This window comes from Hyperolius riggenbachi, chromosome 6 (genome assembly GCF_040937935.1).
Source record: "Hyperolius riggenbachi isolate aHypRig1 chromosome 6, aHypRig1.pri, whole genome shotgun sequence".
Classification (NCBI taxonomy): Eukaryota; Metazoa; Chordata; class Amphibia; order Anura; family Hyperoliidae; genus Hyperolius; species Hyperolius riggenbachi.
This window is the reverse complement of record NC_090651.1, coordinates 31,310,634-31,333,447: the sequence shown is the minus strand read 5'-3', so window position 1 is coordinate 31,333,447 and position 22,814 is coordinate 31,310,634. Positions and strand designations below refer to the sequence as shown.

General features: G+C 47.2%; 1 protein-coding gene across 1 annotated transcript in view; it reads left to right on the top strand.

Moving 5' to 3' along the window:
• The window catches only part of LOC137522391 (calreticulin-like), a 58,338-nt gene extending 53,582 nt beyond the window's left edge, over positions 1-4,756 (top strand). Inside the window, exon 10 of the mRNA XM_068242438.1 lies at positions 4,253-4,756. Within this exon, the coding sequence (XP_068098539.1) occupies positions 4,253-4,489 (237 nt within the window). The 3' untranslated portion in view covers positions 4,490-4,756. The remainder of the gene's footprint in view (positions 1-4,252) is intronic.
• Positions 4,757-22,814: the final 18,058 nt, after the last annotated feature.

Below are 22,814 nucleotides of genomic sequence, written 5' to 3'. Positions count from 1 at the left end.
CTGCGGTTTTACAATATCCTTTCCTCCTCTCGTTCTGGTGGGGACAGTGGAGGTGTCGTGAACAGTAGAGAGGAGACAGACGTCTTTTTTGTCCCGCCACCGGAGGGCTAACATCTTCCCTTTCTGCCAAGCAGCTATGTCCCCAGTCTTCAGCTTCTGCTTGGCAAAGGCCGACGGCATCTCCCTCCTGTTAGCCCTAACAGTGCCATAGGTGTCAGTCTTATGCTTGATAAGAATCTCAGACAGTTCAGGGGAGGTGTAGAAATTATCTGTGGTGAGACAGTAGCCTTTGTCCAACAAAGGCTCCAGAAGGGACAATACAGACGATGTCGCCACTCCAAACTCGCTAAACCTGGGACAAAATTTTGTGCCTTTTCCCGTATACAAAATAGTATTCCAGATGTATCCGGTACTTGACTCGCATAGCGTGTATGATTTGATCCCAAAGCGGGCCCGCTTGGAAGCAATATATTGGAGCCAGCTCAGCCTTCCCTTATAGGCCATCAGGCTCTCGTCCACGCTGATGTCCCTCTGTGGCACATACGTGGTCCTGAAATTTTCCACCACCATCTGGTAGACCTCCCAAATTTTTTTTAGTTTTGGAGCAGGGTGGGTCGACTCCTCAAAAGTTTTATTGTTAGAAAAGTGGAGAAACTTCATTATAAGGGAAAAACGATACTCGGACATAACTGTACCGAAGAAGGGGGTTGCAATGATTTTATTCGTGCTCCAGTACCATTTCTGCAGGGGCTTCCCCACCACTCCCTGCAGAATGATCAGGCCCAAAAACAGCCAAATATCCGCTGCTGTTACCGGCTCCCAGGTCCTGCTTCTGGAAAAGGGTCCTTGAGGAGTAGCCAATTGTTGGGTCGCATAGCGATTAGTCTCCTCCACTATCCTCTCAATAACCGCCTCCGAGAAGAAAAGCTGCAGGTATGCCAGGGGGTTGCACTCGCACTCCTTCTTCAGGCCAGGCTCCCCAGTAAAAGGGAAACGTGGGGGCGGTGGCGGAGCCTGAGAAAGGTCGATGGGGCACCAAACCCGGATATCACTAACGTCGCTGGTGATGGCGTCACTGTCGCTGTCGCTATCTGGGTCGGATGACAGATCCCCAGGTGCGTCGCTGTCACTGGAGTCCGCCAGTGACTGCAGATCGCTGTCCTCCAACTCCGCCAGCGCTTCCACGGTGAGACGTCTTCTGGAGGATGATGCCATAGTAAATCCAGGCAGAGGTCGGTGCAGGCAGCAGGCAAAGAGTAGTCCAAGTCCAGGCAAAAATCGTCAACGGGTAATCAATCAAATCCAGGCAGAAGGCAGAAAGAGTAGTCAAAGTCCAGGCAAAATCGGCAACGGGTAATCAATCAAATCCAATCAGAAGGCAGAAAGAGTAGTCAAAGTCCAGGCAAAATCAGCAACGGGTAATCAATCAAATCCAATCAGAAGGCAGAAAGAATAGTCAAAGTCCAGGCAAAAATCGGTAACAGGTAGGCAGAAATCAAGATAAGCACTCACAGATCACAGAGATCACAGCCAGCTCCTCTCCAGCTCAACAGCCACAACTCCTCTCAGCAAACCAGGAAGCAAAAGGCAACATTGCATTGGATACAAAATCCTATTGTATCCAATACAATGCTGTTTTCGCCCAATCAGATGAGTTTATTTTAATTTTTTTTTTATACTCCCTCCCTCCCTCCCTCCCTCCTTCCCCTCCCTCCATCCCCTCCCTCCCCTGTGACCCTACGCTGCCCCTGTCACTCTGCCGCTGATCGGCTATTATGGTCTATTGGCCGCCGGGTCCCCAAAGATCAGAGCGGTAAGGGGGACTCCGGCGGCCGGGTGGAAGAAGCCTGGGTCCCGCTGACAAGCGCTGATCGCGCCGGGACCCAGGGATTGGCTGCAGGCATTTTTTTTTTTATTTCACAAACTCCCTCCCTTCTCGCCGCCCACGACGTCACGACGCACCGCCGATCCTCCCAGCTAATTGGCCGCCGGGTCCCGGAAGATCTGAAGGTAATGCGGACTCCGGCGGCCGGGGGGAAGAAGCCTGGGTCCCGCTGACAAGCGCTGATCGCGCGCGGGACCCAGGAATTCACTGCAGCCATTGATTTTGCTGACACGAGCAGAGCTCGGGCTTACCGCTCCTGACATGTGTCAGCCAGCCCGAGCTCTGCTCGTGAATACCGCCAGGGAGGTTAAAGGAGTAATGTAGGGGGGTAGGGGGAAAAAGAGTTGAACTTACCCGGGGCTTCTAATGGTCCCCCGCAGACGTTCCGTGCCTGCGCAGCCAGTCATCGATGCTCCGGTTTCTCGCCGCCAGTTCATTTCCTAAATTTGCCTCTGCGCCTGCGAGGCCTTCTCCTCGCTCTCACTGACGTCCCTGGCCTGCCCTTACAAGGCGCAGTGGTTTTGCCACTTTAAAGTCGCAAATTCCAAAATTAACCGGCAGCGGGGACCGGAGCATAAGCAAGCGGCTGCGTGGGCACAGGACGTCTGAGGGGGGACCATTAGAAGCCCCGGGTAAGTTCAAAACAGCCAAAACAATGTCCATAAACAGCAACAAAAATACACCACTCTGGGTATTCTTTAACCACACTGTAGGCACAGCACAAAATATACAACCTTTTGAGTCTGTACTTATTCTATCTCAGGCTCCTTGCCTTCTGCAGCCACACTGGCTTGTGAGTGACACCCTGCCACGGGCCTAATGGCAGTCTTGGCTCACTCACCAATCCAGGCTTCTCCTGGATTCTCGGTACTGCAACAACAGTCACCATCCAGGACCTTTCCATCCAAATCCAAACCAAAAACAAGCAGACATCTGTTCTGACCATCACAATAGTAAGAGACTGTAGTTCTGCCCAGAGCTAGTGGGAATCCCCAGTTGAATAAGTAATATTGCTGTAAAGTGATAAGGCTAAACATTAGGGCTAAAAACACTCTGATCTAGCGGGGTGGAAATGCATGTGTAGATGAATTCTATGTTAAGCATAGGATCCGTTTACACTTGACAATTTCAATGTAGCGGAATGGAGCAGGAACAGAACGCACATTTCCGAATGGCATGATTTTTTCGGAGCCCGCATACACTGCGGATACTCGCGGAATCAGTGAAAGCTGATGGGAACGCACAGTGTCCATTCCCAGTAGGCTGTTTTTGCCCTCCATTCCGCATCTACTCACCTGTCTTCTGTGCCTTCGGTTGCCATTTGGGTCCTCCACACTCGCTGACCTCTGCTGGGCTGGAGACAAGCACCGGTATTGGTTTCCCAACAGAACCATAGGGCTATCATTGGAGTGCAGAAGACCAGTGGGATTCCTCCATAGCACCAGGGAGGATTTTTATTGGCTCCCGGAGCAGTGGACCAATGAGAATCCTTCCTGTTGCTAGGAAGGATTTCCATTGATCTATCTAATGGAAGCCCTATGTTTCTGCCAGGGCTCTGAGCTTACCAGCCCTTCTCCCAGAGCCCATTACCGGTGTCTACAGCACAGAGGACTCAAATGGTGGTGGCAATGGCATGAGCGGCGGGCATGCACAATGGTGAGTAGTGTGAATACATTCACTGGATCAGGGGTCAGGAACCTTTTGGCTGAGAGAGCCATAAACGTATTTCCCTAAGAGACATACAATATGTTTCAAACTGGCACAGTGCGCATGCGCAGCAAAGGGCTCACTTCCCTGTTGCTATGGTGATGTGTATACACTTGATCAGCCGGGCAAGTAACAGGCAGCCTTTTGGGCCAATCAAAGTGTGGGGATCTCGTCCTACAAAGTCACTGGACCTGACAGGGTCAAGAGTGTGACAATTGGAGCGGCTGTTCCTTTTGGGGGGAGCACGAGTAAGTTAGTAGTATATGCTACAGAAGCAGCGTGCCTACTTTGAAAATTATACTTGCGCTGCCACACTAAGCTGCGCTGCTTGAGCAGTGTAGCTTAGTGAATAAACCCCTACTGATTTGTCTGTGAGCCAGATGTAGCCATCAAAATAGCCACATCTGGCTCCCGAGCGATAGGTTCCCTACCCCTGCATTGAAGGCTTCCACGGGGCACAGAATATCCTCTCAGGAAATGCTGTGAACATGCCGTCGTGCATGCGGCATTTGTGCAAACCTAGCCTTACTCTTTCCGATGTTATAGCTGTAGCGCTTCCTCAGCTGCAGTATCAGTTCCATGAATGTATGTACGTATTGCCTGTGTATGCTATTCACACTAATACCACTCTTCCCAACTCTGTGCTGTGATCTCGGACAGGAACCAGAACTGAAGATGAAAACCATACAAGACGAGGAGAGGGATGCAAAGGATGAAAAGAAACAGAGATGGAAGAAGCTGGAAGAAGATTTCGCTAAGCTTGAAGAGATGGAGAAGCTGGAGAAGGAGAGGCAGGTCCAGCTGAGGAGAAAGTTACGTGAGGACCACAGAAAGGAGCAAGAAGCCCTGGAAAAGAAACACCTGGCACGGCACAAATACATCAAAGATGAACTGTGAAAAGGAAGTGACCAGACTTGGATATGACAAAGAAACTCATTAGGGTTTATTTAACGGGTCAGTCCAACCAGAACCATTATTCCAGTTTTAGTAGATGTGAGAGAGTTAAATGATCTACAAGGGGATGCTGAAACGTTCTAGGCCTGACTAAAAAGGGAACGTCCTAGACCTAGAACCATGAATTTACATGCTGCTTCATATATTCACGATAAGGTTCCACGCCCTTGGCACCTATTTCCTCAAGTTCCTTGAATCGTTTTCCCCTCCCCCCCAAAAAAAATCACGATGTCTGGCTTTTGTAATATTGCTCTGCTGTAACTATCACCTTTATAATTCACCTCATAATTTGAAAAATGTCCTTCTGTTAAAACTTGTTCATTTTTTATGATTTGGAAACAAATAGAGAAAGATTTACCGGTAGATAGTAGGGTGAATGGTGTAGGCACTCAAATCCCAAGACATTCTTCGCCTCGCCAACAGCCTTGTGAGTATGGTGCGTGGTCTTGCAAAAAGAGAACACCCTACTACGGCTTCAAATCCAATCAAAACAAAAAGAGCTTTATTGGCATGACCAAGATACACACAGGCATTACCAAAGCAAGGAAAGAATGTGGGTATGAAGGATGTTGAGTTGTGGGGTGTGGCGATGGGGTAGAGATATAATGCGTAAGCAATCTATGGACATTTTTAAGTTTAGAGTTAATTAAGCACCTCTCAACTTCTCCCACTTTTACTGAGCACAGCAAGCTAGAGCAGTAGAGGTATTCTGCATTACCTATTTGGCATCTTTGCGCACATTCAGGTAAAAACCTTTCATATACTAAAAACCAGCAAATTTGAGGGTTTTTATTTTTTTGGCCATGGAGAAGCCACCTGTATCATAAGAACCTTTACATTTAAACTAAAACACTAGATTGCTCAAAAAGGTTAAAAACCAACCTTGAGGTGCACACTCGATATCGTTTCTGATCGGCATTACACTATTTTGGCACCCACCTGCCTACCCAGCGTGATGTGATGTGAATCATAAGCCCAACAGGTTTCCTGGATATCTCTTGTGTCTTGGCAATTAGTTTAGGTAAGATGCAAGAAAATCAGGTCATAATTAACAATTGTAGACATTGACAGTGTTGAAGGCTTCTCAGATCTTGCTACATCTTTGATTTCCAAATCTCCACCCTGAATGTTAGCATGCCACTTCTTCTGGTTTGAGTGTTTCCATCATATGCTCAAAGATTTACTTAAAAGCTTGTTTCTTCAGGAAAGGGACTTCATGAGGGTCTGGAGTTCAACACTTGAAAATTTCATACATTTTATGTCGATATGGTTCTGTCAACCATCTCAAGGAAATTGAAAACTTAGCATGAGTACAGTACTGCAAGCTGACCGTATATTTATAATACCTTTATAACAAGCGTAGCTATAGGGGAGCGAGGGGGGCACAAGTCCACAGGCGCAGCACTGTGCCACTCAGCATGGCTGCTGCACCCGCACGTTCAGAAGAGGCGGCTTGTTGGCTGCCCGAAGTGCCCCTGCTTCTCTTCCTCCCTCTGCAGGAGTGCAGAAACGTTAACATCAGCAGAAAAAGCACACATCTGGCTATATGAAGTGGGGCACATTTGGCTATGTCAAGAGAACCTGAGGTGGGGTTCTAACAATGATATCTGCACACAGAGGCTGGGTCTGCTTATACTGCCCAACCTCTGATGCTATCTCAATCCCTTCTAAGTTCCCCCTGTGCTCTGCTCTGCCCCCATAAATCACAGCCACGTTGTCGACACGCAGCAGGATGTGTTTACCTATGTACTGTCACTCTCGCCGCTCCTCCCGCCTCCTGCATAGCTCCGGTCCCCGCCCGCGTCCCTTCCCTCCCCGCTGATTGGAGAGAAGGGACGCAGGCGAGGACCGGAACTATGCAGGAGGTGGGGGAGAGGCGAGACTGACACTTGCATAGGTAAACACAGCCCGCTGCGACACGCTGCGTGTCAACAGCGCAGCTGTGATTTCAGGGGCATAGCAGAGCGCAGGGGGAACTTAGGGGGGATTGAGCTAGCAACAGAGGCTGGGCAGTATAAGCAGACCCAGCCTCTGTGTGCAGATATCATTGTTAGAACCCCACCTCGGGTTCTCTTTAATGGAGGCACATCTGGCTATCTGGACAGGGGAAGGGGGCACATCTGGCTATCTAAACCACATTTGTACATTTGACTTCACCCATGACCACAACCACACTCTGATGCGTGGCCATGGCCATTTTGTCCAGAGGGGGGCACAAAAACTTTTGTCTTTGTCCCCAGGCACTGAAAACCCTAGCTACGCCTCTGAGCAGGGCTGGATTTACCATAAGGCACTGTAGGCATGTGCCTACAGGCGCCTGATGATAGAAAGAGGGCTCACTCCCCTCATCAAGTGCCTCCCTCCATTCTTCCCTATGCAGAGTCCTGATGAAAGTATGAGAGGTTACTCACCCAGGTCTCTGCATTCCACTGATGAAATCTCCCTTCAACTGGGGCTCCTCTAGCTACCTAATACTTGGGGGCACCTCTAGCTACTTAATATTAAAGGTATTTCTGGCTACCTAATACTAAGGGGCACCTGTAGCTTCCTATGATGAGCAAGGGATGTAAGGGGGAGGTGACAGCTGGGCCAGCCAGCACACTTGTGGTGTGATTTGGCGGGGGGTTTGTAGGTTCATGGAGGGGGAAGTCTAGGGTGCCAGGACACCTGTGCCGATAGGCTCATGTGATGTAATGTCAGGCCTGCCTCTGAGTTTTGCCAAAATTACGCTCTGATTGTGGGAAGTGGATCATACCAAGAACTTTTTACCACCCCCTCGTATGTTTCAGTAACTCTGGTAGTGGAACCTCTACATTTGGGTTCCTGGGTCAGCACGCCTGCTGTTGTGTTCTCTTCTACCGGAGTTTATTTATTTTTTCTAATGAGGAAAACAGAATAACAGAAGTGTTTAGGAGTACTCATTTTGTAGGAGGAAAGCTTTCTAGGTAAGTGGGAGCTTTGCTGAGAGCTATAGAGGTAAGGTCTCATTATATGAATCCCTAAGGAGATACATACTACAGGATCTTGTCAAAAAATTAGCATATTGTGATAAAGTTCATTATTTTCTGTAATGTACTGATAAACATTAGACTTTCATATATTTTAGATTCAAATACGCACAACTGAAGTAGATCAAGCCTTTTATTGTTTTAATATTGATGATTTTGGCATACAGCTCATGAAAACCCCAAATTCCTATCTCAACAAAGTAGCATATTTCATCCGACCAATAAAAGAAAAGTGTTTTTAAAACAAAAAAAGTCAAGCTTCAAATAATTATGTTCAGTTATGCACTCAATACTTGGTCGGGAATCCTTTTGCAGAAATGACTGCTTCAATGCGGCGTGGCATGGGGGCAATCAGCCTGTGGCACTGCTCAGGTGTTATGGAGGCCCAGAATGCTTCGATAGCGGCCTTAAGTTCATCCAGAGTGTTGGGTCTTGTGTCTCTCAACTTTATCTTCACAATATCCCACAGATTCTCTATGGGGTTCAGGTCAGGAGAGTTGGCAAGCTTATTGAGCACAGTAATACCATGGTCGGTAAACCATTTTCCAGTGGATTTGGCACTGTGAGCAGGTGCCAGGTCGTGCTGAAAAATGAAATCTCTTCATCTCCATAAAGCTTTTCAGCAGATGGAAGCATGAAGTGCTCCAAAATCTCCTGATAGCTAGCTGCATTGACCCTGCCCTTGATAAAACTCAGTGGACCAACACCAGCAGCTGACATGGCACCCCAGACCATCACTGACTGTGGGTACTTGACACTGGACTTCAGGCATTTTGGCATTTCCCTCTCCCCAGTCTTCCTCCAGACTCTGGCACCTTGATTTCCGAATGACATGTAAAAGTTGCTTTCATCTGAAAAAAGTACTTTGGACCACTGAGCAACAGTCCAGTGCTGCTTCTCTGTAGCCCAGGTCAGGCGCTTCTGCCGCTGTTTCTGGTTCAAAAGTGGGTTCATGCTTCCATCTGCTGAAAAGCTTTATGGAGATGAAGATTTCATTTTTCAGCACGACCTGGCACCTGCTCACAGTGCCAGTTCGCACTGATTGGCTGGCAGGGGGAGGGAGGGTTAAAAAAAGGGAAATTTATTGTTAAATAAAACAAATATTTGTAAAAAAAATAAAATAAAATAAACATTGGGGGAGCAATCACAGCCCACCAACAAAAGGGGAGGGATCACTTGTGTGCTGAGTTGTACAGCCCTGCAGTGAGCCCTTAGGCCTCTTGCACACTAGACGCGATTCCGATTCAGATTCCGCTTTTTAATCAGTTTTTACATCCGATTCAGATTCTGATTTGCAGTTTGCTCCCTGCACACTGCAAATCGGAATCTGAATCGGATGTAAAAACTGATTAAAAAGCGGAATCTTAATCGGAGTCGCATTCAGTATGCAAGAGGCCTTAAAGCTGCAGTGGCCTGATTTGTAAAAAAAAATGGCCTGGTCACTAGGGGGTTTAAGCCTGTGGTCCATAAGTGGTTAAGAGACATCCTGATGCATAAAACACAAGTATTCCTACTTTCTCATTGTAACCGTACTGTATGTTTTAAATCCCTAGGAGTAAAACAATTTTCAAATAAGTTGAGTCCGATTAACTAAATCCATATAATGTTTCCTAAATGCTGAGCGCGGGTATTACATACATTTAAATAAGCTTCAATTCTCACTTTCCATAATAAAAGTGAAATGACTTGAAACCGAGCCAGTTAAGCTCTGTAGCTGCTGATTAATTAATGAGCTGCCAGCTAATTAACCAGCAGCTACTGGGCTATGTTGGCGCAGTGTCAATCAATGGAAATTTCCGCAGGAATCAGGACTCGATCTCTCGTTTGACAATCCGGGGATGGGCGCTGCAGTGCTATGGGGGGGACTGATGAGCGGGAAAGATGAAGCAGTTTCCAGTGGGAGGGGTAAAGAGGAGAACACACCAGATGTCTTGGCAATGATCCAGTGAGGGTCGGGAGGATGACGACCAACTCCATATTGATGTCTATAGAGCAGGGAGGTCAAACTTAAATACAAAGTGGGCCGAAATTGTACACTGCGACCAAGTCCCGGGCCAACCTCAATGTCTAGTGGCCACCTTCCTCCCTTATAAAGTCCCCTGGTGTCCAATGGCCTCCCTCTCTCCCCTATACAGTTCCCTGGTGTCTAATGCCCCCCCCCCCTCCAACCCCTATACAGTTCCCTGGTGTATAGTGGTCCTCACTCCCCTATACAGTTCCCTGGTGTCTAGAGGCCCCCACCCTCTCCTAAACAGTTCCCTGTTGTTTAGTTCTTTCCCCCTCCCTCCCCCATATGGCTTCCCTGGTGTTTTAGGGATTCACTTCCATTATAGATTCCCCGGTGGGCTAGAATAGCCAAACATAATGCAAAGTGGGGAAACCACTTGGGGGCCAGATTTGGCCCACGGGCCGGAGTTTGACATGTATGCTATAGAGCAGTGATAGCAACCTTGGCACTCCAGCTGTGACAAAACTACAAATCCCATCATGCCTCTGCCTCCCTGAGTTATGCTTAGAGCTGTCACAGTATTGCAATGCCTCATGGGACTTGTAGTTCCACCACAGCTGGAGTGCCAAGGTTAGCCTTCACTGCTATAGAGGAACAAACTCCGTGTTAACACAAATAAAAAGTGGAGAAATTAAAAACAATTGTAATATGTACATGTTTTTGAAACTTTAGAGAACAAAAAATAAAAATTGGACTAATACTTTTCATTGGCTAAGGATTTGAATAAATGTTCACAGGTACATAAGGACAGGTGTTCCCACCATATTTTGGTCCATGCAGTAAATATGCCTGTGTGTACAATATATTCGTGTTCTCATACCTGGACAGGATGTAGCCTCAAGCAATAATGCAGAATCCACTGTTAAAGGACGCCTTCACCTAAAAATGGTAAAAGTTAAAATATTGTGAAAATTCTTTGTAACAATAAAGAAGAGATCTGAGTGGAACTTACACTGGTACGTTGCAGTTTATTGGCACATTGAGGTTTGCATTGTTCTCTCCAGATTCTCATGACCTTTGCTTACATAAAACACTGGTTGATAAGCGACACTGGCAAGGTTTCTGTTCACGGTTATGTACGTGTGTAACAGGTTTCACTGAAACTACAATGCTGCATTTTAAAGTGGATCTGAACTCTTGCACAGGACAGAAGGAAAACAGAGAGAAATACACCCTGGATGCATTTAGAGAGTTTAGCCTGTCTAATTTCCCCTCATCTGTGACTAATCACCACTGTAATTCGATCTCTCAGCTCTGGCAGCAGATTTATTGCAGGATTTGTATCAGCTGTAACAAATAATTTTTTTTCTTTAAAGGTTATTATGCTGCTGCTTATTTTTTAGAGCAGAGAGCAAGTTCTGAGTTCAGGTCCACTTTAACTGCAAGAGCGTATTTTTTCATGCCATAAAACAGCAGTAAACCTGACCACAAAATCTTAGGGCTGTATTAATAAGAGGACTCATATCTCAGCTTAAATCATAGATCAGCAGTTCTTTAGTTCACCACTTACCTAAATCAGGTACTTACCTAACTTACCTAAATCAGGTACTTACCTAACTTACCTAAATCAGGTACTTACCTAAATCAGGTACTTACCTAACTTACCTAAATCAGGTATTTACCTAACTTACCTAAATCAGGTACTTACCTAACATACCTAAATCAGGTACTTACCTAACTTACCTAAATCAGGTACTTACCTAACTTACCTAAATCAGGTACTTACCTAACTTACCTAAATCAGGTACTTACCTAACTTACCTAAATCAGCATTTTGTTCACCACTTACCTATCACCTACAATCAGTTTGTCCCTTTTATGCTGGGTACACATGATGAGATTTTCTGGCAGATTTACTGTCACACCGATTATTTCCAGCATGTCCAATCTGATTTCCGATAGCTTTCCAATCGTTTCCCGATCGATTTCCGATCATTTTCCGGAAAGGATCAGAAATCTATCAGAAATCAGATCGGACATGTTGTAAATAATCGATCTGCCAGAAACTATCATCATGTGTACCTAGCATAAAGGTGGCTGTACACTGATCGATAAAGCCAACAGATAGGTTCTCCGCCAATCATTATCTGACCAGAGACAGAGCTATCTGCTCGAATCTCTCCTCACACTACACACAGATTTTCAATTGAATTCAGTATAAACTCTTTGAAAATCTGTCCCTGCCTGCTTGGTCTCCCAGTACCCCCCCTCCCCCCGCTGCTTTTGTTAGGAAGGGTACACACCATGCAATTTCCCATCAGATAGATTGGTCGGATAGATCATTTACGACAGATCCAATCTGATTTCCGATCATTTTTCTGATCGATTTGCATAGAAGTGATCCGAAAGTCGATAAAAAGAAAAGAATTGAAAATACGATCGGATCTGTCAGAAATTATCTATCGACCCATCTATCTGATGGGAAATTGTATGGTGTGTACCAGGCTTTAAAGAGTAACTCCAGTGCAAATAATGTACTAAAAAAGTGCTTCATTTTTACAATAATTACGGTATGTATAAATGGTTTAGTCAGTGTTTGCCCATTGTACAATATTTTAAATCCCTAATTTATATTCTGACATTTATCACATGGTGACATTTTTACTGCTGGCAAGTGATGTAGCTGCTGCTTGTTGTTTTGGCAGTTGGAAACAGCTGTAAACAGCTATTTCCCACAATGCAACAGGGTTCACAGACAGGAAACTGCCAAGAGTATGTACTCAGAATTTCTTTGTGGGAGGGGTTTCACCACAATATCAGCCATACAGTGCCCCCTGATGGTCTGTTTGTGAAAAGGAATAGATTTCTTATGTAAAAGGGGGTATCAGCTACTGATTGGGATAAAGTTCAATTCTTGGTCGGAGTTTCTCTTTAAGTAATCAAGACGTTTGGAAGTAAAACAATGCAAACCTAAGGAAAATATATACAGGTGAAACTCAAAAAATGTGAATATTGTACAAAAGTCCGTTTATTTCAGTAATTCAGCTTAAAAGCTAAGTCTAATATATGCAATAGACTTGTTACATGCAAAGGTCGATATTTCAAGCCTTCATTTGATATAACTATGACAATTATGGCTTACAGTTTATGAAAACCCCAAAATCAAAATCTCAGACCATTAGAATATTGAGAAAATGTTTAATATCCCAGGCTCAAAGTGTCTCTAATCAGCTAATTCATCCAAAACACCTGCAAAGGGTCCCTATTTCATACATTAGTTTAACCTTTTAAAGGAAATCAGAGCTGATAACATATACAAGTTGTATACATACCTGGTGCTTCCTCCAGCCCCATCCGCACAGATTGCTCCCACGCCACCGTCCTCAGTCATCTCCCTCTTCGGTACCGAGTCCCGTCACTTCAGCCAGTTGCGGTTAGTCTTACACAAGAGAAGTGCGCTCTTTACGTATCTCTCCAGCAGCCTCTGGAAAGATACGTAGAGGGCGCACTTATTTTGCGCAGATTGGCTGCGACTGGCTGAAGTAACGGGACCCGGTACCGAAGATGGAGATGACTAAGGACTGTGGCGTGGGAGCGATCCAAGCTTATGGGGCTGGAGGAAGCCCCAGGTATGTATACAACTTGTATATGTTATCAGCTCTGGCACACGTTAAGTTAAATTCCGGAAATAAATGGACTTTTGCATAATATTCTAATTTTTCGAGTTTCACCTGTACATGTGTGTGATCAAGCTGATAGTACTTTTTCTATTACTTTTGTTAGTTTTTAAATCATGAAATGCTGGTAAGTTATTTAGAAGAGAAGATGAAAAATTATTACCAAGGAGAAAACTTAGGAGATAAAAGTGAATTGCATATTTAGTTTTTCTCCTGTGTTTTCTCCTAGGTAGGAGATCATTTTTCATCTTCTATTTAAAGAGACACTGAAGCGAAAAAAAATATATGATATAATGAATTGGTTGTGTACTATGAATAATTACTAGAAGATTAGCAGCAAAGAAAATATTCTCATATTTTTATTTTCAGGTATACAGTGTTTTTTCTAACATTGTATCAGTCTCTAATATGTGCAGATTACACAACACTCAGCATTCAAAATGATTCTTTCAGAGCAGTCTGTGAACTAATGACCTCTCCTCTGTCAGACAGGGTCGGACTGGGACACTAAGGGCCCACCAAGGAAGTTTCAGCCTGGGGCCCCCCCCCCCGATCCCCTCCTCCTCGCCACCCCCCCCCCCCCCCCCCCCCCCATTTTGGGCTCACATACACATGTACTCTAGAAATTTTGCATGAGTTTATGGTAGGGAAAAGATTGTGAGCACTTCTGAGGACAGTCTCCAATAGGGATATGTCCACATGCGGCGCGCCGCAGCGAAAGTAAATGGGTGTCACCACGCACTGGAACATCGGCGTGGTCACGATGAGTCATGGGCAGACTTAAAAAAAAAAAAAAACCACAACATAAGTAGCGGTGTTATTCACAGAGATTAGGTCCGACCAGATACATTTTAGATAAAATATTCAAGTAGTTACATGCCTCATGATAATTCATCAAGTAGTCAAATCGCAGCAGATTTTCCGACAAAATGCAATAAGGTTGGCGGCTGATACCCCCACAAAATGCAATCAGATTGGCGGCAGATACCCCCCAAAATGCAATCAGGTTGGTGCCAGATACCCCCCCCCCCCAAAAGTGGGCAGCAGTGACCAGAAAATCGTAATGTGGGCAGCAGACACCTGAAAATCGCAATGTGGGCAGCAGTGACCAGAAAATCGTACTGTGGGCAGCAGACACCAGAAAATCGTAATGTGGGCAGCAGACACCTGAAAATCGCAATGTGGGCAGCAGTCACCAGAAAAGCGTAATGTGGGCAGCAGACACCTGAAAATCGTAATGTGGGCAGCAGACACCAGAAAATCGCAATGTAGGCAGCAGTGACCAGAAAATCGTAATGTGGGCAGCAGTCACCAGAAAATCACAATGTGGGCAGCAGTCACCAGAAAATCGTAATGTGGGCAGCAGACACCAGAAAATCGCAATGTAGGCAGCAGTGACCAGAAAATCGTAATGTGGGCAGCAGACACCAGAAAATCGCAATGTAGGCAGCAGTGACCAGAAAATCGTACTGTGGGCAGCAGACACCAGAAAATCGTAATGTGGGCAGCAGACACCTGAAAATCGCAATGTGGGCAGCAGACACCTGAAAATCGTAATGTGGGCAGCAGACACCTGAAAATCGCAATGTGGGCAGCAGACACCAGAAAATCATAATGTGGGCAACAGACACCTGAAAATCGCAATGTGGGCAGCAGACACCTGAAAATCGTAATGTGGGCAGCAGACACCTGAAAATCGCAATGTGGGCAGCAGACACCAGAAAATCGTAATGTGGGCAGCAGACACCTGAAAATCGCAATGTGGGCAGCAGTCACCAGAAAATCGTAATGTGGGCAGCAGACACCTGAAAATCGCAATGTGGGCAGCAGACACCTGAAAATCGTAATGTGGGCAGCAGACACCTGAAAATCATAATGTGGGCAACAGACACCTGAAAATCGCAATGTGGGCAGCAGACACCTGAAAATCGCAATGTGGGCAGCAGACACCAGAAAATCATAATGTGGGCAGCAGTGACCAGAAACCCCCCTCCCTCACCTAGGGGCCCCCGCTCCAGAATTGCAGCCAGCGGCAAATAATCACTTACCAGCATGACGGAGATGAGATCCGTAGCTCTGCGTGCCGCTGGCTGGTCTGCTCTCTGCTTCCTGAACTGACTGTCCAATCACGCTCTCGCAGTACTTCCTGCGAGAGCGTGATTGGACAGTCAGTTCAGGAACCAGAGCAGACCAGCCAGCGGCACGCAGAGCTACGGATCTCATCTCCGTAACTCATGCCGTTAAGTGATTCTTCCCCGCTGGCTGCAATTCTGGAGAGGGGGGGGGGAGCGCGGAAGGGGGGCCCTTAGGTGAGGGAGGGGGGGGGGGAGGCTTCCGCCCCTCCCCGCCGATCTGTGCACAATGTCCCCCCTTCCTGCGCTTAGCCCCCCTCCTTTTTAGCACTGGGGCCCCCAGGAGGCGGGACAGCCGGGGCCCACCGATGGGACCATCGGTGGTTCGGTGGGCCTGTCCGAGGCTGCTGTCAGAGAAAAAGGAATTTGTTTAGTAACAGTTGAGATAATAAAAGTCAGATAACAGCCCTCTCCACCACTTTGAAAGTCGTAGAGCTTAATGGCTTTTTTGCATAGAGATAACAACTGGAGTTTCTTAACTCTTCCTGTACTGGAAACAATTAGACTGATGTATTCTGATCTTAATGTTTTATTTCTTAGCTGTACTACACATACAAATCATAGTATAATTTTTTTTTCGCTTCAGTGTCTCTTTAAAATAACTTTTGAGCATTTTACAATTGAAAAAATACCAAGGAGGTGGAAATGTACAATCAAATTCATGTTGAGATTTTTTTTCTCTTGCTAATGGCTTAGGGCCTGGACACCCTGCTGCGCTTGCGATTTTGCCTGCGTTTTTCAGTGTGTACAGGCCCCAGTTCACATTAGCGTTGAGCAGAACGGAAGCGGATTGTATACTGTACAAACGGACCGGTATGCGATATGGATCCAATGTTAACCAATGGATCCATTCACATCCATCCGCTTGTACGATTCCGTTGTCCGTTCTGCTCAACGGACAAAAAAATGCTGCAGGGCCTATTTTTCGGATCGTTGTGTCCAGCGGAACGGAAACGGAAGGTTTTGCAGCTGCATAGGAACAAATAGAAAACTGACAGTTACAGTACACTGGCTGTAAAAACTGACAGTTACAGTACACTGGCTGTAAAAACGGACAGTTTTTAACCTGATCCTGATGGTCGGATCCCTACGTCCGGCTCCACAAAAAACGCTAATGTGAATCGAGCCGAGAGTCTGAAGTGAATAAAATTACCTTTCTTTATTATCTAGTTCTCTTCAGCAGTGTAAGCAAAGATGAATTGACACATGCGTGCGGCTGAATGATGTATTTAACCCCCCCATAATACCGGGGCAAAATTCCACGACTTTCCAGGTCGTGGATGTTGCTGCCAGGGGGAGGCAGAGCTGAGCGGTGTAGCTCTGCCTCCAGTCGCGCCAATCTCTGCGGATCTCCACCTCTCCCCACCCCTCTCAGTGAAAGAAGACTGAGAGGGGTGGGGAGAGGCGGCGATCAGCAGTGATTGAATGGAGGAGGCAGAGCTACTGCACAAAGCTTCGCCTCCTCCAGGAAGTACCATAGGACTTAGTCCCAGGGATTTCTTATGGGAGCTTAAATCCATCGTTCAGCAGCGCGGATGCAGCAATTCATCTTTGCTTATAGTGCTGAAGAGGACTAGATAATAAGAGGTAATTTTTTTTTTCACTTTAGACTCTCTTTAAAGGGCATTTTATTGACAATGGTCCATATGCCATTCACTTTTTCTCCTGAGTTTCTTCCTAGGTGATATTTTTAAACTTGTCAATAAAATGCATTTTAAACCACCGGAAAGCCAGAAAATACTAAAAATAATTTTGACAGTACCTTTTCACCTACTTTTTTTGATACGTTTTCAGTTGAAAACTGCTGGAAAGTTATTTTAAATAGAGAATGAAACATTATCTCCTAAGAGAAAACTTGGGTGAAAAAGTGAATGGCATATGGGCCCAGCTGTGATAAGTGCTCACGGGTGAATATCACTCAAATGTCCCCCAACTCCAAAGGAGCTCACCAGACAGATGCCACCTCACAGTCAGGTGGGTCTATCGTGTTTTGTAACCTCCAAAGAAGACTTCAAAACAAGCACTTCAGTATTCAAATTTCTCACCAAGGTTTATTGCAACTCAAAAATAAAAAGGGTAGACAGCTTGCGTTTGTGCGTTAGCATGCACCAAATCGGGCTTGGCTTTGTCTGCCAAAGCCTGAGCGGGTGCGTGCTACTGCGCATGCTGAGTTCTCCAGTGGTCCAGAGTGCCTGGGTGTACTGACTCATGGGGAATTAAGCTTCAGGAATCAAATTTCAGCTGTTGTTCAACACTCCTTCTTTCACCTTCGGCACATTGCAAAAATGAAGCACCTCATACTTCCAGCACATCTTCCAATCCTAGTTCACACCTTCATCACATCACGGCTAGACTACTGCAATGTTCTCTATACAGCCTTTCCAAAAACCTGCACTGCCTGAAATTAGTACAGAATGCCTATTCAAGGCTGTTAACAAGCCAACCCTGCCATTGCCACATAACACAAACCCTTCACTCACTCCACTTGCTATCAATAAAATGGAGAATTCTGGGGTATTGACATTCAAATCCTTGCACAATCTGGGCCCTGCATACCTGAAGGACTTGTTGCAACCGTGGCCCCTCCCCAAATCTTAGATCAAAAGGATCTAAGAACTTGGTCACCCCCAGAGTCCACCTCAAAACCTTTGGAGACAGAGCCTTCTGTCATGCTACCCCTACAATTTGGAACTCCGTGCCAATCAGGACATCTCTATCCCTGGAAGCATTTAAAGTATTACTTAAAGTGGATCCGAGATAAAGTTTTACTCATTGCATAATTGTGTTCCTTTCATATAGTTTATAGGGCATTCCTCAAGCCAAATACTTTTTTGTTTTGTTTTCATACTCTAATTCCCTTTAAACTAAACAAGCCCCGTCCACGGCTCCTTTTGTGCCTTGACACTGTAGCAAGGGCTCATGGGAGCTCAGTCTGGGAAGGAGGAGGAGGAGGTTACTAGCCAGAGATTTCAGAAGCAGAGGGGAGGAGGAGAGGGGACTGAATTTACATACAGGCAAGCTGATAGCATCTCCAGCCCTCAGCCTGTGACAATGTGACAAACAGAACATGGCTGCCCTCATTGTATCACAGGCATAAATAATCAAAAACTTTGGAAGCTGTTTGCAGATAGATTTGCTGTGTAAACTATCTAAACTTTAGATAAGATATATAGACAGGTTACTTGTTATAGTAAATTTTTCATCTCGAATCCGCTTTAAGCCTAAAATAAAAAAAATTAAATAAAAACAACAACACAAAAACAGGTTGACTTCCCTGGGGCTTCTTGCAGCCCCCAGCAGTCATCCTGTGCTTGCTCCATCCTTTGGCGACCCTCCAGCATGCAGCGGTGACCCCCTGAAAACTGGTCAGTCGTGGCTTCTGTGCATGTGTAGCCCCGAGCCATGCACACCCTGATCGCACTCCTGTTGCTGGGAGCATTCTGCACATGTGCAGTAGTAATTTTCCCGTACTGCGCATACACAGAGCGCTGCCATGTGACAGGGACATGACCAGCTTTCAGGTGGTTGCCGCAGCTGGCCGGATGGCCGCATAGGGATGGTGCGGGAGCAAGATAACTGCAGGGGCTGCAAGAAGCCCCAGGTAAGTTAAACTGGGTTTTTTTTTTTGCTTTTTGCTCTTTGAGTCCAATGGGAGAAAAGCACTTTACAAATGTTATTGTATTGCTCCATATCGGCTTGTGAGTGTGACCTGAGGGATGTGGCCTAAAAGTGGGCGTGGTTTGTCAAAGACAACTGACCAGAGATGAATTCGGAGGCTGCCATATTTATTTAGTTTTAAACAATGCACATTTTCTGGAGTTCCTGCTGATCTTCTGCCTTTAATACTTTTAGCCATAGCCCCTGAACAAGCATGCAGATCAGATTTTTCTGACTGAAGTCTGACAAGATTAGCTGCATCAATAAAATAACAATAAAAAGAGTAATGTTGTTCCACTCCTAATGACAATGCTATACAAGTTCCATACACAGACAATCACGGGGCTTTAAAGTGAACCCGAGGTGGGGTTCTGACAATGCTATCCACATACAGAGGCTGGGTCTGCCTATTCTGCCCAGCCTCTGTTGCTATCCAGATCCCCCCTAAGTTCCCCCTGAGCTCTGCTGTCCCCCATAAATCACAGCTGCGCTGTGCGGGCTGTGTTTACCTCTGTACTGTCAGTCTGCGTGCTCCCTCCGCCTCCTGCATAGCTCTGGTCCCTGCCTGCGTCCCTTCCCTCCAATCAGCGGGGAGGAAAGGGGCGTGGGCGGGGACCGGCGGTATGCAGGAGGCAGTGGAGCACGCAGACTGACAATACAGTGGTAAACACAGCCCGCTGTGACACACTGCGTGTCGGCAGCGCGGCTGTGATTTATGGGGGACAGCAGAGCGCAGGGGGAACTTAGGGGGGATCTGGATAGCAACAGAGGCTGGGCAGTATAGGCAGACCCAGCCTCTGTATGTGGATAGCATTGTCAGAACCCCACCTCGGGTTCTCTTTAAATGAACAATTCGTCTTTTATTCTTCTTTGAAAATTTCTTCAAGATTACGGAAAAGCATGCAAACACAATTTCGGAGTTCCAAATCACATAAAGACTACCTGACACGTGTTTCACGGCCAAAGACCGCTTCCTCAGAGGCATACTGTTTACACACACATCAAATGTGGACCCTCAACAGATACTTGACCATAATCTGATGAAGACTAAAAGCAGAAATTCACCAACGATATCGTGCATGCAGGAGCGCATCCATGAACAGCAAAATTAGCTGCATGCTTGTTTCGGGTGTGTCATGCAGACACTATTAATGCCAAAAAGATCAGCTGGACAACCAGGCAACTGGTATAGTTTAAATGGAAATCAATATGGCAGCCTCATTTTCCCTCTCTCAAGTCACCTGTCCTTTAAAGGAATACTTAAAGGGAACCTTAACTGCTGCGGAAAAATAAATTCACTTACCTGGGGGCTTTCCCAAGCCTCCTGCAGCCGTCCTGTGCCCGCGCCGGTCCTTCGGTGCCCTCCGGTCTCCCTCCGCCGCTAAGTTTCGATTTCGGACGACTGCCAGTCGTCCTGGGGCCTCTTCTGCATTCCTGGTCGTAAACTGCAGTAAAGCGCGTCCGCATGACGCGTTTGGCGTCATGCGATGACGCGTTTGGCGTCATGCGGACGCGCTTTACTGCAGTTTACGACAAGGAATGCGGAAGAGGCCCCAGGACGACTGGCAGTCGTCCGAAATCGAAACTCAGCGGCGGAGGGAGACCGGAGGGCACCGAAGGACCGGCGCGGGCACAGGACGGCTGCAGGAGGCTTGGGAAAGCCCCCAGGTAAGTGAATTTATTTTTCCGCAGCAGTTAAGGTTCCCTTTAAGTCAAAAAAAAAAAAATGACATTTACTCACCTGGGGCATCCCTCAGCACCCCGAAGCTGGATGGTGCCCTCGCAGCCCCGCTCCGATCGTCCTGTCCCCGCCGGCGGCTACTATAGCAGCATAGAGAGTGATAGCAGCGGCTGGGAACGCGGAAAATCAGCCGCGTTCCCAGCCTGTCGGCGGCTGTCGCCGAACCGGAAGTAGCCGCCGGCGGGGACAGGACGATCGGAGCGGGGCTGCGAGGGCACCATCCAGCTTCGGGGTGCTGAGGGATGCCCCAGGTGAGTAAATGTCATTTTTTTTTTTGACTTAAGTATTCCTTTAAGGCTCGGTCTGGGTTGCAGGCAGCATTAATGGGTGTATTTATACTTACCTGGGGCCTCCTCTAGCCCCATGAGGTGCATGGGCACCCTCGCCAGCCGCTCCATTCACTTGATATGCCCCCAGTAATCTGGCCGACCGCGGTCTTCTTTCTGTGCCATGTGCGCACCCCCTGTAGTGCTCCTGCAGCCGGAAGCGTTCTGCACCTGTGCAGTAGTGGCGGAAGTGCATGGCTGGCGGGGGGGGGGGGGGGGTTTAAAGTGAATGGAGCAGTTGGAGAGGATGGTGAGGGAGCCCATGCACCTCAGGGGGCTGGAGGAAGCCCCAGGAAAGTATAAATACACCCATTAATAACATCTCAGGTACACTTTAAGGGAAGTGTGTGTGTGTGTGTGTGTGTGGGGGGGGGTCAGGTCTGCTGGGGAGGGGTATGGGAGTACAACCAGCCTACAGGGAGTGTGGGGGTCTAAAGCCCATGCTTGCTATGGCGGTAAGGGTAAGGCTTTGGGGGTGTTTTTCAGCCAATGGACCAGTAAACCTAATCACAGTAAATGGCACAATGAAAAAAGAGCAATACATGAGGATTCTCAATGACATCAGGTAGTCTGCAGAGAAACTTAGCCTTGGGCACCAGTGGACATTTCAGCATGACAATGACCCAAAACACACAGCAAAAGTGGTGAAGAAGTGGTTAGCAGACAACAACATTAACGTTTTAGAGTGGCCCAGCCAGAGTCCTGACTTAAATCCAATTGAGAATCTGTGGAGTGAGCTAAAGATCAGGGTGATGGCAAGAAGGCGTCTATCAAAAAAGGGCGCGGAGTATAGCCGAAATTGTAAGTTTTAATGCAAAACCATATTTTTCGTTTAACCACTTGAGGACCGCCCCCAGCTGATGGGCGGTGGCAAAGTCCGGGCCCAAACGACCGCAATACGCCCATCGGCGGGGGCGGCTGCGGGAGTGGCTATGCGGCGATCGCGTCATTCGTGACGCGATCAGCCGCCGGGGACTCGCTCCGCCCACCGCTCGTAGTAACCCGCCGGCCGTTCGGAAGCGCCGGCGGGTTACTAGCACCCAGATCGCCGCTGCACGTATGTATAATAGGCTTTGTAATGTATACAAAGCCTATTATACTGGCTGCCTCCTGCCCTGGTGGTCCCAGTGTCCGAGGGACCACCAGGGCAGGCTGCAGCCACCCTAGTCTGCACCCAAGCACACTGATTTCCCCCCCCCTGCCCCCTGATCGCCCACAGCACCCCTCAGACCCCCCCCTGCCCACCCCCCAGACCACTGTTTGCACCCAGTCACCCCCCTAATCACCCATTAATCACTCCCTGTCACTATCTGTCAACGCTATTTTTTTTTATCCCCCCCCCCTGCCCACTGCCCCCTCCTGATCACCCCCCCACCCCTCAGATTCTCCCCAGACCCCCCCCGTGTACTGTATGCATCTATCCCCCCTGCTCACCTGTCAATCACCCCCTGTCACTGCTACCCATCAATCAGCCCCTAACCTGCCCCTTGCGGGCACTCTGATCACCCACCCACACCAATAGATCGCCCGCAGATCCGACATCAGATCACCTCCCAAGTGCAGTGTATACATCTCTTCTCTCCTCTAAACACCCACTAATTACCCATCAATCACCCATCAATCACCCCCTATCACCACCTGTCACTGTTACCCATCAGATCAGACCCTAATCTGCCCCTTGCGGGCACCCAATCACCCGCCCACACGCTCAGATTGCCCTCAGACCCCCCCTTATCAATTCGCCAGTGCAATATTTACATCTGTTATTCCCTGTAATAA